We start from the raw sequence: 15,259 nt of genomic DNA, 5'->3' as shown, positions 1-15,259 counted from the left end.
TAAAAGAGATTGAAATGTACCATGTGAAATTATGCCATTCTCTTTTGTCTTTCTTCCTCGTAGTTTTACCTTTGGTGTCACTGTAATTGATTTTGTTACCCTGGGTATTGTATATATGTTTATCAGAGCTAGGGAAGGGAAGGGGAACATCAAAATGGAGAGACAAAGGGTAAAAGGCAAACCAGCACAACAGTAATACTTACAAAACTACATGCTGTAAACCAACATTACAACTGGAGGGGGGATGTGAGGAGGGAAAGTGGGAAAAATGAAGGAGGTGGTAACAAGTTGGATAAGAAATGTACTCGCTGCCTTACCTATGAAACTGCAACCCCTCTGTACATCACTCTGACAATAAATAAATCAATTAAAAATGCAAAAGAGATGGAGGAAAGTAACATTTTAGATATTATAAGATATCTAAGATATATATGTGTGTGTCTGTTATATATTATATAAATATTTTTTCTTGCTAAGCAAATACTCTAGCACTGAACTGCAACCACAACCCCAGTTAAGACCTTTTTTCTTTAACAATTAGAGCTGTCTTTTGAGGAATACCTATAACTATGGTTCACATTGCAGTTATAATTAGCCACACCTGTTTTTGTGTAGTTTTCACAAGATAATTTAACACTAATTGGTTATAGAAAAACCTACATCTACTTTAGCTGTAATACATATGATATATTTGTATTCATAATGTTTTGGTTTGCTTTGTATTTGAAGTAGATGTGGGTTTTGTTGAATTACAAAAAATCCTATGTAGGTCAACACTGAATTTGATCTGCAAGTGAAAATACCATAAATATTACTCTATTGAGGGAAAGTCAAAGATGAGGGGGGGAAATGACCTGAGGGGTTGAGATTTTTTCATAATTTTACCACCATAATTTTTACCACACAGCCATATTCCTGCAAAAAATTGAATTTGATTTCTAGTGAAAATTAACTGTAATTTTATTCATTTAAATCCCCACTTATTGAGTATAAAGTTAAAGCAGTTTTCCTAATTTAGTTTAAATCTCTCTACTAACACAATTAAACCAACTTAAGATAAATAGCTTACTTCATCTTTCAGAATTGCAGCATTTCTTTCTAAGGCAATAACATGCACATGATCTTTACAAAGTTTACTGTCTAGTAAGCAGATAGCCTCAAATAAACAAATGAAAATTAAGAATTGCTCCCAAATTGTAAAGTTGTTTGTAATAATGATAGAGTTTGTTAAGAAATATACATTTAACATTTGTTCTGATACTAGGTTATTAGTGAGGCATAATTGAACTTCCCTATTGAAGTGAAATCATCATATCCCAAATCCTCCTTCTTAGCCTTACTCCCGCCTAACTTTTCTATAGCACGTGTTGCCTTATAAATTATATGACTTGCTTAATTTTTCCTTAATGTTTCCTCTACTAAAATGTAAGATCTCTAGGTGAAGAGATTTTTGCACATTTAATACTTATCTCAAATATCTGGAACAGTGATGCTACTGAATAAATATTGAGTAAATACTTGGGGAGTGAATGAATAATTTAAATAATATTTTCTCAAAAATTATCATTATAACTGGGTACTGGTAGTTCATGCATGTAATCTTAGCTACTCAAGGGGCTGCAATCTGAAAATCATGGTTGGAAGTCAGCCTGGAAAAGAAATTCCATGAGACTCATACCTCCAATTAGCCTCTCAAAAGCTGGAAGTGGAAATGTGGCTCAAGTGCTAGAGTGCTAGGCTTGAGCATGAAAGCTCAGAGACAGCATCCGGAACCAGAGTTCACGCCCAAGATCAGCACTAATATATATATACATATATATCTATAACTCATGTTGTATAAAAGCTATTGTAAGAGAAGAAAATACTTAAAGGTAGAACTATAAGTCAGATTGATTTCACTTGGAATAGAAAGATGAAAAATAAGTGCTAGAGGCTAAAAATCAAAATTTAGATTCCAAAGAGGAAATCAAGTTGCTAGTTCATTTTCTCTCCTATAAGCATTAGTATTATTTAAAGAGATTCCCCAATTCCTAAACCTCTAGGCATTTTCCAATGAATGAAATTAGGAACTCAGTGTGCTTTCATTGAAAAATCTGAGATAATTGTTTTTCGTTCAGGTAATACAATCTGTTGTTCCTTAAGGGGAAAAGTTCAAAGCCACAGACTATCCTTGAACAAATTGTATCTTGCTTTTAGTTAGTGTTATTTAGTCTGGGGCAGGGGTGAAAATCCTTTTTGCTGAAAATGAACATTTTTAAGACAAGTTTTTAGTATTTTCTAACACGTCAAAGACCCTAGTGAGCACAGCATTAAATATGGTTCTCATCGTTAGCAACCAGACACGTTAATTTTGCCAATCCTAGAAACATCTGGTAGAACCAGGCTCTACAGGCAAATTTCTTTCCTTGAATATACTCCTATTCTCTAGATGGGATGAAATTTTGGGTAATCAAGGCAATAACAACCCTACTCAGCCCCCACTCGACACACTTCTGCTGTCTCTTACTCAAATCTTCCTCAAGAATTAAAGCAATATTATGACAGGAATGACGCTTGTGGATTCTGATTCACGTGAAAGTCCTAGTGCTGCAATTCATTGTTTTTCAAATAAACATTTTATTATTAAATTGGCTACCCATAATATTATTTCTTCCATACATCTTCCCATAGGAGTTTTCAAAATGTAGTTTTTCACATTCCATGTTATTGAATTATTATCTAGCTAACAGCATAAACCCAGCCATGCTAGGAGCATCTGCAGTGTAATCAAACTATACCGCACACCTCCCACACAACATACTTATTTGAGTACTGTCATTTGTTTTTTGAAAACAGCGGCAATGTGTTTCCATGAATCTTGCAGTGGTATTCCCTAAAAGAGGAGTTATTTACCTTATCCTACACTTGTACTTTATGTGTTTTGGTGATGAAATATTTCACTCATGAACACATTTTAAAATGGACCTGAGTATTTTAAAGAATAATTAAGCAAGAAAAATAGAATATATTAACCACACGTTGGCTTTAGAAAAAGAATATAAGTTTCTAGAGGTATCTGTGAGCCTTTATTTGGTTCCATTTTCCTTCCTCATCCAGTTGCTCTTCCTTCTTTGTAAACATTGTTTTGAATTTTGTTAATTATTCTCTTTTCAGTTGTTTCTCTTTTCATTTGTCTGCATTCGTTAGGGTATGTGATTTGTCACTGCAACAAATATTCTGAATAACCAAAGTTTCAACAAGGCAGGCAAAAATAGGCTGTGTCATGGTTTTAGAGTCAGGAGGACCCTAACTCTTGTTATTTCTGCTCTACCATCCTTAGCTTAGTTTTGAACTAAATAATCAAATTACATAGTAGCAACATTCAATTTTTAAATGTCAAAAAGTGGGAGTAAGAAAAAAACGTGTTCATGAAACAGTTAAATATCCAACTGTCTTTCCCAATTCCACATAGATGTCATTTTTTCTCTCCAGCAAACAGAAGTACAATGTTTAGGCATGGTCATATGGAGCCAGGTACAGTTCTTGGTCAGGGGAGGATGTCGCCATGAAAATAAGGGCTCCTGGACCGAATGTTGAAAACGCTGCCTTCCATTCTCCCTGGACCAAATCTGTGCTCTTCAGGATTGATCTGGCAGGGGACCAGAGATCTTCCCTAGAGAATGCAATCAGCACAAGAGAAAACATAAAAATATATTGACACTACAGTTTTCTCTAAGAGGCCAATATGATGACACCAAAGCAGACAACAAACCCCCAAACCCTCAGGTAGAGTTTCTAGGCAGCTTTCCATTGCTTTAAATATGAGCAAACAAACAAAAAAACATTAGGTAACCAAAGAAAGCCTCAGGCATGAAAGAGTCTCAAACAAAGAAAAAGAAAAGAGCTACTTGCAGAAAATGGTGTATGTGAAAATGAGTAATATATTCAGAGAGATAAACAAAGAAATTACATAAAATACAAGTAGCATTCCATAAAGGCCAAGTCCTGAGAACTCATGTCTGTTATCCAAACTACTCAGCAGGCTGAGATCTGAGGATCATAGTTCTAAGCCAGCCCCAGTAGAAAAGTCTGTGAGCTTCTTATCTCCAATTAGTCATCAAAAAAAAAAAAAAAAAAGGCTGGGGATATAGCCTAGTGGCAAGAGTGCCTGCCTCGGATACACGAGGCCCTAGGTTCGATTCCCCAGCACCACATATACAGAAAACAGCCAGAAGCGGCGCTGTGGCTCAAGTGGCAGAGTGCTAGCCTTGAGCGGGAAGAAGCCAGGGACAGTGCTCAGGCCCTGAGTCCAAGGCCCAGGTCTGGCCAAAAAAAAAAAAAAAAAGCCAAAGTGGAGCTGTGGCCCAAGTGATACAGAACTAGTACAAAATGTGTGTGTGAGATATATTTTTATATTTGTACTTTATGTAAAGATATAAAATATATGACAAAAGGAAAATTTTGTAGACAAAATAGGAAGTAGTAACATCAAGAAAACAAGAGCTTTAAGTGAAGAATACAGAAAATAGGAAATGCATTAAAAATGCAAAAATATTTTCATAATGGAAGAATACAGTTTTTACTTTTATCATTAGAGGCCCACTGGTTGTCAGCATAGTGAATGAATGTGACACACACAGGACTGGTCTATCTCAAATCATTGTGATTCCAGAATAACAGAGCATATCGTAAAATCCTATGGAAGGGCAAGAAAAGCCATTTCTAAAAAATGACAAAAAAATAAGAATGTTGAACACTTCTTACAGCAGTGCTAGAAATGTGAGGGCAATAGAAAAAAAAGCCTTCAAAACTTGAGTATCCAACCAAAACAGCAATGAAGTAAGAGGTTATGCTTGTATCTTACTTTCTGTAGAGCCAGGAGGAAAAATGATCAGCTTTTGGACAGGCAGAAAGGTGCTGGAAGAAATATCACTCAAACAATAGAAGTGGAGGATATTTGATGTGGTTATGCTGTTCTTTCACTTGATTGTTCTGAGAGAATATTTAAACAATTAGAGAAGACTTGGGTCTGATTTAGTGGTATATCTTTTAAAAAGTAGGCGAGTTGACAAGGATAAGAAAAAATATTTGCTTATACATATACATCACATGACTGCTCTTTTAAAAAATCTCTACCCAACTTGAAACATTGACCTGCTATAAGCAAAGCAATGCACAATGTTAGGATGAGGGTAGCCTCAAAGCTTGAGTTTATTCAGTGAAGAAAGTTATGGATAACAAACATAGTGGAAATTTCATTCCAACTTCTTACATCTGACAAGTTAACATATGAAATGACATATTATTAAAGCGAACACAAATATAAAATGGCTGTGGTAAGCAGAAGATGGCTAGGAGGAACAAATGCCTTTTTCAATTATCCTTTCATAAGTTCTAATCATTAATAGAAAGCTTAATGTTTTCATGCCTTATGCAGTTTTAAGGAACTACATCTATAGCCTTTATGGAAATCATTGGTTTTGCTCATGTATGTTATTATTAGCACCCAAGCTTACAAAGGTGTAACTTGATCTTGAAGTCTACAACCACTGCTACTAGGTGGAAGCAATGAGTTGTATCTGGGCTGCAGGGTCCCTGAGGGGGGTGTCTGTGTGATGATGTCATAGGCTGCTACATTCGGTCATGCCCTAGTCAAAATGTTTTCAATTACTTGGAAGAACATGCAGAAGGATGTTGTGTATGTAGAATAATGAATCATGGACAGAATAAACACTGAATGTAAAAGAAAGCATGATGATGGTATCAAACACTATAAGATATTATAGTGTAGGCTTAAAAACTTAAGTAAATTAAAAAGTATTCTGCAGGAAGGGAAAATGGCAGAGAAGTCACTGAGTAGGATTAAAGATACAGGGAGACATGCACACTAATGTTCCATTTAATACTCACTTTATCTTTTGAAAAATTACATCATATATCAAATCTTCTTTAAATATCTATCTGCTGTTAACAGTCTGTGATTTTTGTATGAAAAATGTTTAAATACAGGCTCATGTCATCTGCAAAGAGAAGAGTTTTACTTCATCTTTCCCTATTTGGGTCCTCTTTATATTGGCCTCTTGCTTTATTGTTTTGGCTAGGAATTCTAGTACTGTGTTGAAAAGAAGTGGAGAGGGCAGACATCCTTGTCTTGCTCCTGTTTTTAAAGAAAATGGCCTTAACTTTTCACTATTAAGTATAATGCTAGCTGTAGGTTTATCATATACAATCTTTACTATATTCAGGAATTTCTAGTTTCCTGGATTCCTAGTATCTCCAAAGCTTGGTTTATCATTGTTGTTATTTTCCATGTACCATGTGAAATTCTGCCTTTTTCTTTTGTCTTTGTTCTGAATGGTTTTACCCCTGATGTCACTGTAACTGACTTTGGTACACTTGGTACTATATGTACGTTTATTGGAACTAGGGAAGTGAAGGAAAAGGTCAAAATGGAGAGACAAAGGGCAAAAAGTGAACTAATGCAATAGTAATATTTACAAGACAATATGCTATAAACCAACTGTGGGGGGGGTAGGGAACAGGGAGGGGGAAGGTGAGAGAAAAATGAGGGAGAAGGTAACAAGTTGGACAAGAAATGTACACACTGCCTTACATATGAAACTGTAACCATTCTGTACTTCACTTTGACAATAAATTAATTAAAAGGTTTAAATTTTTTAATATGTTAAAATATATTTTTTCTGATTGCAAAAAATACAACATGTATCAATTAGGTAACCGATAACATTAATTCCATGATAGAACTGGCTATTGGTAATACTTTGATACTTATAAGTCATGTTAGTCTTATCTCCAGTCACATACAAGGACAGGGATAGGATTTTCTTTTGCTTCAAAGTAATCATCATTCTGCATATTTAATTCCCCAGATTTCTCCTTCCACATTATGACACAAGCATTTTCCTGTTCACAGTGTATCCATGATAATGATGTTTGGTCATCTATTTTAGCAGCTCTCTGATCACTTCAGCTCTGGCAGTTCCAGCTTCCTGATGATTTCCAGATGAGTTACTGAGCCTTCTTCCCTTGATTTGGAATTACGTCTTTTTTTTTTTTTTTTTTTGGCCAGTCCTAGGCCTTGGACTCAGGGCCTGAGCACTGTCCTTGGCTTCTTTTTGCTCAAGGCTAGCACTCTGCCACTTGAGCCACAGCGCCACTTCTGGCCGTTTTCTATATATGTGGTGCTGGGGAATTGAACCCAGGGCTTTATGTATATGAGGCAAGTACTCTTACCACTAGGCCATATCCCCAGCCCGGAATTACGTCTTTATCTTCGATACTCTTAGGATAAAATACAAAACACCTCCCTCCCCCCCACAGATTCATACACACACACATCATCCCCCACTTTTGGGAAGAGTGTTTCTTGTCTTGGTGTCTGCAAATACATGAATCCTAGGGGTGGTACATCTCAGTGTTTACTCATAAGTGATTCAGTCTACTAGAGTCAAACTACTGGGCCTAGACCGAAACTACTGTCTGAACAAAATACTAAAAATTACTATTCCTAAAAGTTCTTTTTTTTTTTTTTTGGGCATTTCTGTGTCACTACTTGGCTCAATTATTGGCTCAGTTCAGCTTTTCTTAAAGCTCATTGTGTGTGTGTGTGTATTTATTTGTTTGTTTATTTATTGTCAAAGGATGTACAGAAAGATTACAGTTTCATATGTAAGCCAATGAGTACATTTGTTATCAAACTTGTTACCTCCTCCCTCATCCCTCCATCCCCCTCTCCCCTCCCTTTTCCACCCCCCCCATGAATTTTACAGTTGGTTTACAGCATATAGTTTTGTAAGTATTGCTGTTGCATTGGCTTATTTTTTATCCTTTATCTTTCCATTTTGATATCCCCTTCCCTTCCCTAGTTCCAATACACATATATATATAATGTCCAGGGTACCAAAATCAGTTACAGTGATAACGGGGTAAAACCATGGGAAACAAAGACAAAAGAAAAAGGCATAATTTCACATTATGTTGAAAATAATGATAAACCACTTGTTTCCATAACTTGAAGTTCATTTCACTTAATCATCCTATGTGTTCATTTGTATATAGCTTTGAGCTATTGTGATCTGCTAGGATTATCCTAAACATGTACTAATTAGTCCCAATGAGGGAAACCATGGAGTCTATGTGTTTTTGGGGTCTGGCTCACTTCACTTAGTATGGTTGGGTTTTTTTCTCCACTCAATCTTTTCTACTACTGTCCTCGGTTTTTACTCCTTGGTTGAATTAGTTCAGCCCAGGAAATCTAGGCCTTGAGCAAGAATGACAATAAATCCAGTCGTATAGGGCTAGTGCTTGCTGTTAGATAAAAATTGTACATCTCTTAGCCCACCTGAAAAAATCTCTTCTCTTAACCTTTAAGAGGTATTACCATTATCTGTCTAAATGATCTGTATTTGCATAAGTATCAATTTTTAGTCAGTATTATTAATGTTTGCTTTAAAGGTCTTTGTACAGAATAAACATGTGTGGTAAAAAGTCCATATGGAATTAATTATTTTCTGTTCTGAATATTTTATTTTAAATCTACCAGTACATTTTAAACATTGTTTTATGTATATGCAAATGTTTGCAGCTAAGCTTTTATATGAAATCTAAGCTTTGCTTTGTATTTTTGAAAGTTTTAATGTCAGTGAGAGATTATGTGCTCATTATATTTCAAAATATCCATTCTTATCAATTTAATAATATGGAAGCCTTAAATTTTAGCTGTCACCTAGCATTGTTCATAAGAATTTTAAGTGTATTTTTCACTTTATTTACATATCATTTTTGCAAGTTTTCAATGGAAATTTGTATCACGCAGAAAATGCAAATAATTTCCACATAGAAAAAAATAAAGATAAATGGCTACACTTGTAAATGTATTTCGTTAGAGTGAAGAGTAGATACCTCTGGGGTTGACCTTTAAGTTAATTAACAAATGATAGGTAAATTACTACCCCAGAGCCTCTGACCTGGTCATGTTAAATGCCAGTTCCACATCCTTATGTACTTTAGGGAGTATGGTAATATTTTCCTCATCAGGATTTTAGCAAAAAATAATAATAAACTTATCACGCCAGTATCACACATAGCACACCTATCTGAACAGAACAAGAAATGCTCTGCTTCCTCCACAAATGACCCTTGCATACAGTTTGGAGGAATGTAAAGTGCTGTAACCATTATACAAAACAGTAACATTACAAACCCAGTGTGGATGTCTCACTAGCAGCTTAGGAGGGCAGGATTTGACGGATCTGCTGGCTCAGAACAAGAAAGTCTAAGACACTCCCTCTCCAACATTACCAACAAAAAGTAGGGTGGGAGGCATTGCTCAAGTGGTACAGTGATATCCTAGCAAAAATGAGTCCTTGAGTTCAAATCCCAGTACCAACTAATTCATATACACATATAAATTTATGCATAAAGATATATTTCAGGTAATACATTATTATATATAATGTGATTGTATATAATATTTTACATAAAGACCATATGTATTTATATGAATATATATTATATATGTGCACCATGGTATTTACATATATGCCATACATATGCTACATATATATGCAATTTAGTAACACCACTTCTGTGTATATATCCAAAAGAAATTGAGATATCAAGTCAGTATTGCAAAGGAATATGTTTCTATGTGCATTACAGCACTAGCCACACTAGCCAAGATATTTAAACCGTGATAACTGCCTGATGGATCATCTCATTCCAGTTTTGACTATTTCAAACTTCTTTGCACTGCAATCTTTTTTTTTTTTTTTTTTTTTTTTTGGCCAGTCCTGGGCCTTGGACTCAGGGCCTGAGCACTGTCCCTGGCTTCTTCCCGCTCAAGGCTAGCACTCTGCCACTTGAGCCACAGCGCCGCTTCTGGCCGTTTTCTGTATATGTGGTGCTGGGGAATCGAACCTAGGGCCTCGTGTATCCGAGGCAGGCACTCTTGCCACTAGGCTATATCCCCAGACCTGCACTGCAATCTTTAAAAAAAAAAATCTAAACATGTTTAAATGCCTATAAACACAAAGGACAAAAATAAACACGTTTTCATATATTTCTTAAGCACATTTTGATGTGTGTGTGTGTGTGTGTGTGTGTGTGTGTGTGTGTGTGTGTGTGTGTTGGTCCTGAGTGCGGTCTTGAGCTATTTTGCTTAAGCTATAGTGCTCTAGCCTGGAGACAGCTCCACTTACAGCTTTTATGGTGGCTAATTGGAGATAAGAATCTCAGGGAATCTACTGGAATGAGCCATCAGCACCAGGCTTCTTTGGAATCTTCTACTACTGCAGTAAGTAGGATAGAAGAAAAATTGATAGAAGCAATCTCAAAAGAATTTACAGATTAGCCTACACCACTGGCCATGTTGGCTTGAACTGACAGTATTGGAGATGAAGACAACTGAATAGGGCCCAGCACATACATGTAAAACTGCATGTTCATGTAGATAAATGCAGTGAGTTCTGGAAGAGAGTGTTTTCAAGGGTCTTCCTATCTCATACGATTAGATGCTGGAAATTTCTTTTGGTGTGAATAGAGGATTAATGCTTTGGAAGACTTAGTACAGAAAAAAAGAAAATATTGATGTCTTTGTGTTTACCTTTATGGAGTTGGAAATATTTGATTTCTAGAGAGGTATTCTCTGAGGATCAGCCATTAGCAAATCAAGATAGAAAAACTCTCCAAAAGATGTCAGGGAATTTTACCACCAATAGCAGCAGGAAAAAAAAGTGGAAAGCATTGGACATTATGGTGAGAACGAAAGAGAAGAGAGATGAGCTGGGTCAGAGATAAGAAATATTAGGCAATAAGAGAAATTATATTTACAAACTGTTTCATAGATAGATAGATAGATAGATAGATAGACAGATAGAGAGATAGAGTTGGTCATGGGGCTTGAACTCTGGTCCTGGGCACTGTCCCTGAGCTCTTCAGCTCAAGGCTAGTGCCCTACCATTTAAGCCACAGCACCACTTCCAGTTTTCTAGTGGCTAATTGGAGATAAGAGTCTCATGGCCTTTCCTGCCCACGCTGGCTTAGAACACCAATCCTCAGATCTCAGTCTCCTAAGTAGTTAGGATTACAGGCGTGAGCCACCAGCGCCCAGCTCATTTTGAATATTTCTTATTATTAACTTTCTATGAAATAAAAGATAAATATTATTAATTTATCCATGCTGTCACAAACCAAATAATATGAATATTTATTTATTACAGTTCTGGATAGTGAAAAATCTAAGCTCAGTATCTGGAGGGAGTAGGGCCATGTGAGGGCTGTCACCTATGGCTGCAGGTGAATGCTATCTTCTCATTACATCTTCTCAGAAAGGGTGAAACCAAGCTCTCTAAAGTTTTGTCGTAAGTACTTTGGTCCTATCAGATCAGTGATCCATCCTCATGATCTCCTCTAACTCCCATTACCTTCCAAACATCCATCTTCATCTCCATCTCCATTATCCAATGGAGAGAGCAGAGGCAGAACACATTCTTTTCATCACAAATATGACTACTGCTTATTATGACCACAAGTGGTGCTGTCCTCAGAGTTTATATTCTTGTTGACCAGAATCCAGTCACAGGAACAAAATACCGTTCGAAGAAGGATCACATGATGTGCAAACTGATGTGCTTGTCTATTGCCTATTCTTCAACCATTGGTGGACTGACAACAATCACTGGTACCTCTACCAACCTGATCTTCACTGAACATTTCAATGTGTAAGTAAAAATCAGTTGGCTGGTGCTATAACAAACACAATTGTGTAAATAATCCCTTCCTGATCTAGAGAATCCCAAAACAGAAATATTATACTAGATTCACTTGCTATTGTTTTCTATCAAGACATCTGTGGGTTTCTATGGAGAATAAAGTTTGAGAATAAAGTTTACTGGATCTACCTAGGGAATTAACATAAGCCTGCAGATATCTCTGGTCAGATAAGAAGAAATGATTCTTAGTTAACCATTCTAATAAGACAAAAATATTGTTATGGTAGTTAGCTGAAGAGAAGATATATTCTTTGCATGAAACAATTTATGTTACATTTGGAGACTGACATTTGACTTTGAGTGATAAACAGAGGTACTAATTATGGAAGACTTAGTTTGGGAGTCTAAAAAAAGCTTTAAAAGAAAGATTAGGCCCTTACAGGAATAGTAGCAATAGTGTCTTCTACAGACATATGCTTGACACTCAGTATAAACATAGAACTGTGATTCCAGCCTATTACAGAAAGTGAGGAATCTGTACACTCAGCCACTGGAAAATTTGGGGGTAAAATTTTCACGAGCTATTTGCTTAAGCTGTAAGTCTGAACATCCTTTAAAAAAAAGGTACATTACTTTCCCAAGACTTAACTTCTCCAAACGTAAACTAGTTACGTTTATAACAATATTGTGATAATTAAATACATACATGATGTAAATAAACTACTTTGCACTATGTAAGAAGAGCTGTTGAGATAATCATTTAGAAAGTCCATACTTTTCTTTGAGAGCTCAGGCGGATGCTACAGCCAAGGTCTGTTTCAAGTGCTATGGCAGCAAATAATTGTCAGATGGTGAGTAGCACTGGGGAAGACGAGGAACAGGAAGTAGCATTTCATACAAACAAATTCATGCTCAAAAACAGGAAGCCACATTCTCATCTTTTCTTATAAGCATTACTTGACATCTCTTTGAGCAATAAGAATGATTTTTTTTTACAATTTCATATTGGATTACTCCCAATTAAAAAGGTTTTATGAAATCTGAGCATCAATATCTTCTTACCAATTGATAGTTAAAGAAAGCCTCCATCTTATAAACCTATCCCTGGAGGAAGAGACTGAATAACATAAAACTTTTCTAGCTTTAGATTATCTATCTGCCTATCTATTGATCACTTTTCTTTTGTGGGTTAATAGCTAAATCGATAAAAATATAATACCTTATGTGTAGTGTCTCTATATAGAAATAAATGTATGTTTTGTTTTCTTTTCTATACAAAGAAAATGATAAACAAAAAACAAACCTTGAAAAGCTAAAATTTATTTAGGGGAAATAAAATCCTACTTCCAATGATTCATTTGATCAATCAAAATACATTCTTAGAAGAATGACAGTATGAAATACACCACTTTAAATGTACATGACAATGAATAAGAATAAAACCTTCAAGGAAGAAGATTCCATAAGACTCTCTAGAAAAAAAATATCTGTGAAAACCATGAAACACGTAAAACATCACATTTTTTTCTTTACATATGGCATGTTCTAACCAGATTCCTTATATAAATTTTAATGTACACATATTATCTAAATATCCTTCCTATAGAAGAGATAAGATGGTGACTAAAAGCCTGTACTCTAGGATTAGAACACCTGGGTTAAAATGAGTTCAAATAATAAAAATCACTGTGAAAACTCAGTAACAATTTTCTAGAGACAGGAATAGTCTGTCTGTTTTGCAGTTTAGAGTAGCACTGTGCACATTGATTGACATTTAGAGCCTAGATAGAGGAAAGCAATTAGAAGTCTATTACCCCACTACAGACAAATGATGAAAGGCTATTGTGAAGTAAAGGGAGAATTTAGAGCACAGCCACTGCAGAGCAAAAGGTCATTAAGTAATTAAGTGGCAGTCCTAGGATAAGGTCTGGTTAGGGCAACTCTGTGAATGCTTGTGCATGTGTCTGGTAAGATAATCATGCCGTATCTTCTGAAGAATACATGGGAAAAGCAGATTTGCTTGACAAATTAATAGATTTAGCCCAGACTCACTGACATGGTCTATTGAGGACCTTTCCACAAAGGATATCTTCAGAATGAGTTTTTAAAGTGCATTGTTTTGTTTGAGCCATTGTCATATGCGGGCCATACAGAGTAAACATTAAATTCTTGAATGTAGAAACTGTGGTCATGTAAGGAGAAAACTTTGAAATAATCCAGATGTGGATAAGCTCTTAGGAAAGATTTACAAGAAAGAAGGTGAGAAAATTCATTGAGCTAGGAGAGAATCAGAAACTTATTGTGTTTGGAAAGCCAAAAGAGAAGTCCCTTTCCAAAATGGAGGATGAGACTTGGAGCATGGAAGGTGTCAGAAGAGAGTTGGGTGGGAAGATGACTGAGAAAAGAAAAAATAGTTCTCCTTAGTGTCCATGAGGAGGGGAGATTTATAGAAATAACTGGCAGTGGGCACAAGTCAAACTGAACAGAGTGAAGGGCAAATACATAGGAAGGAGCAGAAAGCAGAACATGTCAATGATTGAAGCTTGGCAGAGGGAAGAACAAAGCAGGAACAGAACCTTGGTAAATCCTCTGAATAGGATATTCCAGAAATATTCTGCATTCCATCACTTCTTTTGTCATTTTAAAGAAAGTTTATATTGGCTCTTTTTTTAAAATATATTTTTTATTATCAAACTGAATTACAGAGAGGTTACAGTTTCATACATTAGGCATTGGATACATTTCTTGTACTGTTTGTTACCTCGTCCCTCATTCCCCCCTCCCCCCTCCTCCTTCCCCTTCCCCCCCTCCATGAGTTGTTCAGTTCATTTACACCAAACAGTTTTGCAAGTATTACTTTTGTTTGTCTTTTTTTAGCCTGTGTCTCTCGATTTTGGTATTCGCTTCCAATTGGCTCTTCCACTTGAAAAAAATCTCCTTCCCTGGCTCTATACCCTATCCTTCACCTTCCTGCCCTTCTGTAAGCAATTATATGGCTCCTTGACTGTTATTCCTGATAAGGACCTGATTCTGTTGGTAGTAAAGTACTTGCCAATATCCATAGTGATAAGTATTACTGTTTTTAATAAGTATCATTTGTCATTAACCTATTATTATTGCTCTGGCTTGGGCAGGCCCAGTCAACTCTCAACATGTGGTTATTATTCAACTTGTAATATGCTTTAAAGATAATTATGACTTTAATAGTAAAGGAATTTTAGTGCATTAATATTACCCCCCCAAAATACAACAGTTACTAACTGAATACACACAAAATCTAACTTTATAGATAAAAGTAGAAGATTATGACATAGAAAATGTCATGCCTTGCTGAGTATCATCATATGTTATTCACTTTATCGTAAGTCTCAACTGTATACATGACACATAGAAAATTATATTATGATTGATTAGTAAAGTCACTGTTAGTATATGTTCAATATCTACAGAAGTTTCCCCTTCTCCACAGGGAATGAGATATATATGTATATATATACATATACACGTATATACGTATATATATACGTATATATATACGTATACGTATA

The 15,259-nt window shown here is 35.7% G+C and overlaps 1 protein-coding gene across 1 annotated transcript in view; it reads left to right on the top strand.

Annotated features, from left to right (window-relative positions):
• The window catches only part of Slc13a1 (solute carrier family 13 member 1), a 63,602-nt gene that overhangs the window by 22,586 nt on the left and 25,757 nt on the right, over positions 1-15,259 (top strand). Inside the window, exon 7 of the mRNA XM_048340146.1 lies at positions 11,569-11,720. Coding sequence (XP_048196103.1) covers positions 11,569-11,720 — 152 coding nt within the window. The remainder of the gene's footprint in view (positions 1-11,568; positions 11,721-15,259) is intronic.

The sequence above is a fragment of the Perognathus longimembris genome, chromosome 2 (genome assembly GCF_023159225.1).
Source record: "Perognathus longimembris pacificus isolate PPM17 chromosome 2, ASM2315922v1, whole genome shotgun sequence".
In the NCBI taxonomy this organism is placed as follows: Eukaryota; Metazoa; Chordata; class Mammalia; order Rodentia; family Heteromyidae; genus Perognathus; species Perognathus longimembris.
Note: the sequence above shows the minus strand (reverse complement) of the source record. Positions and strands in the feature narration are given on the sequence as shown.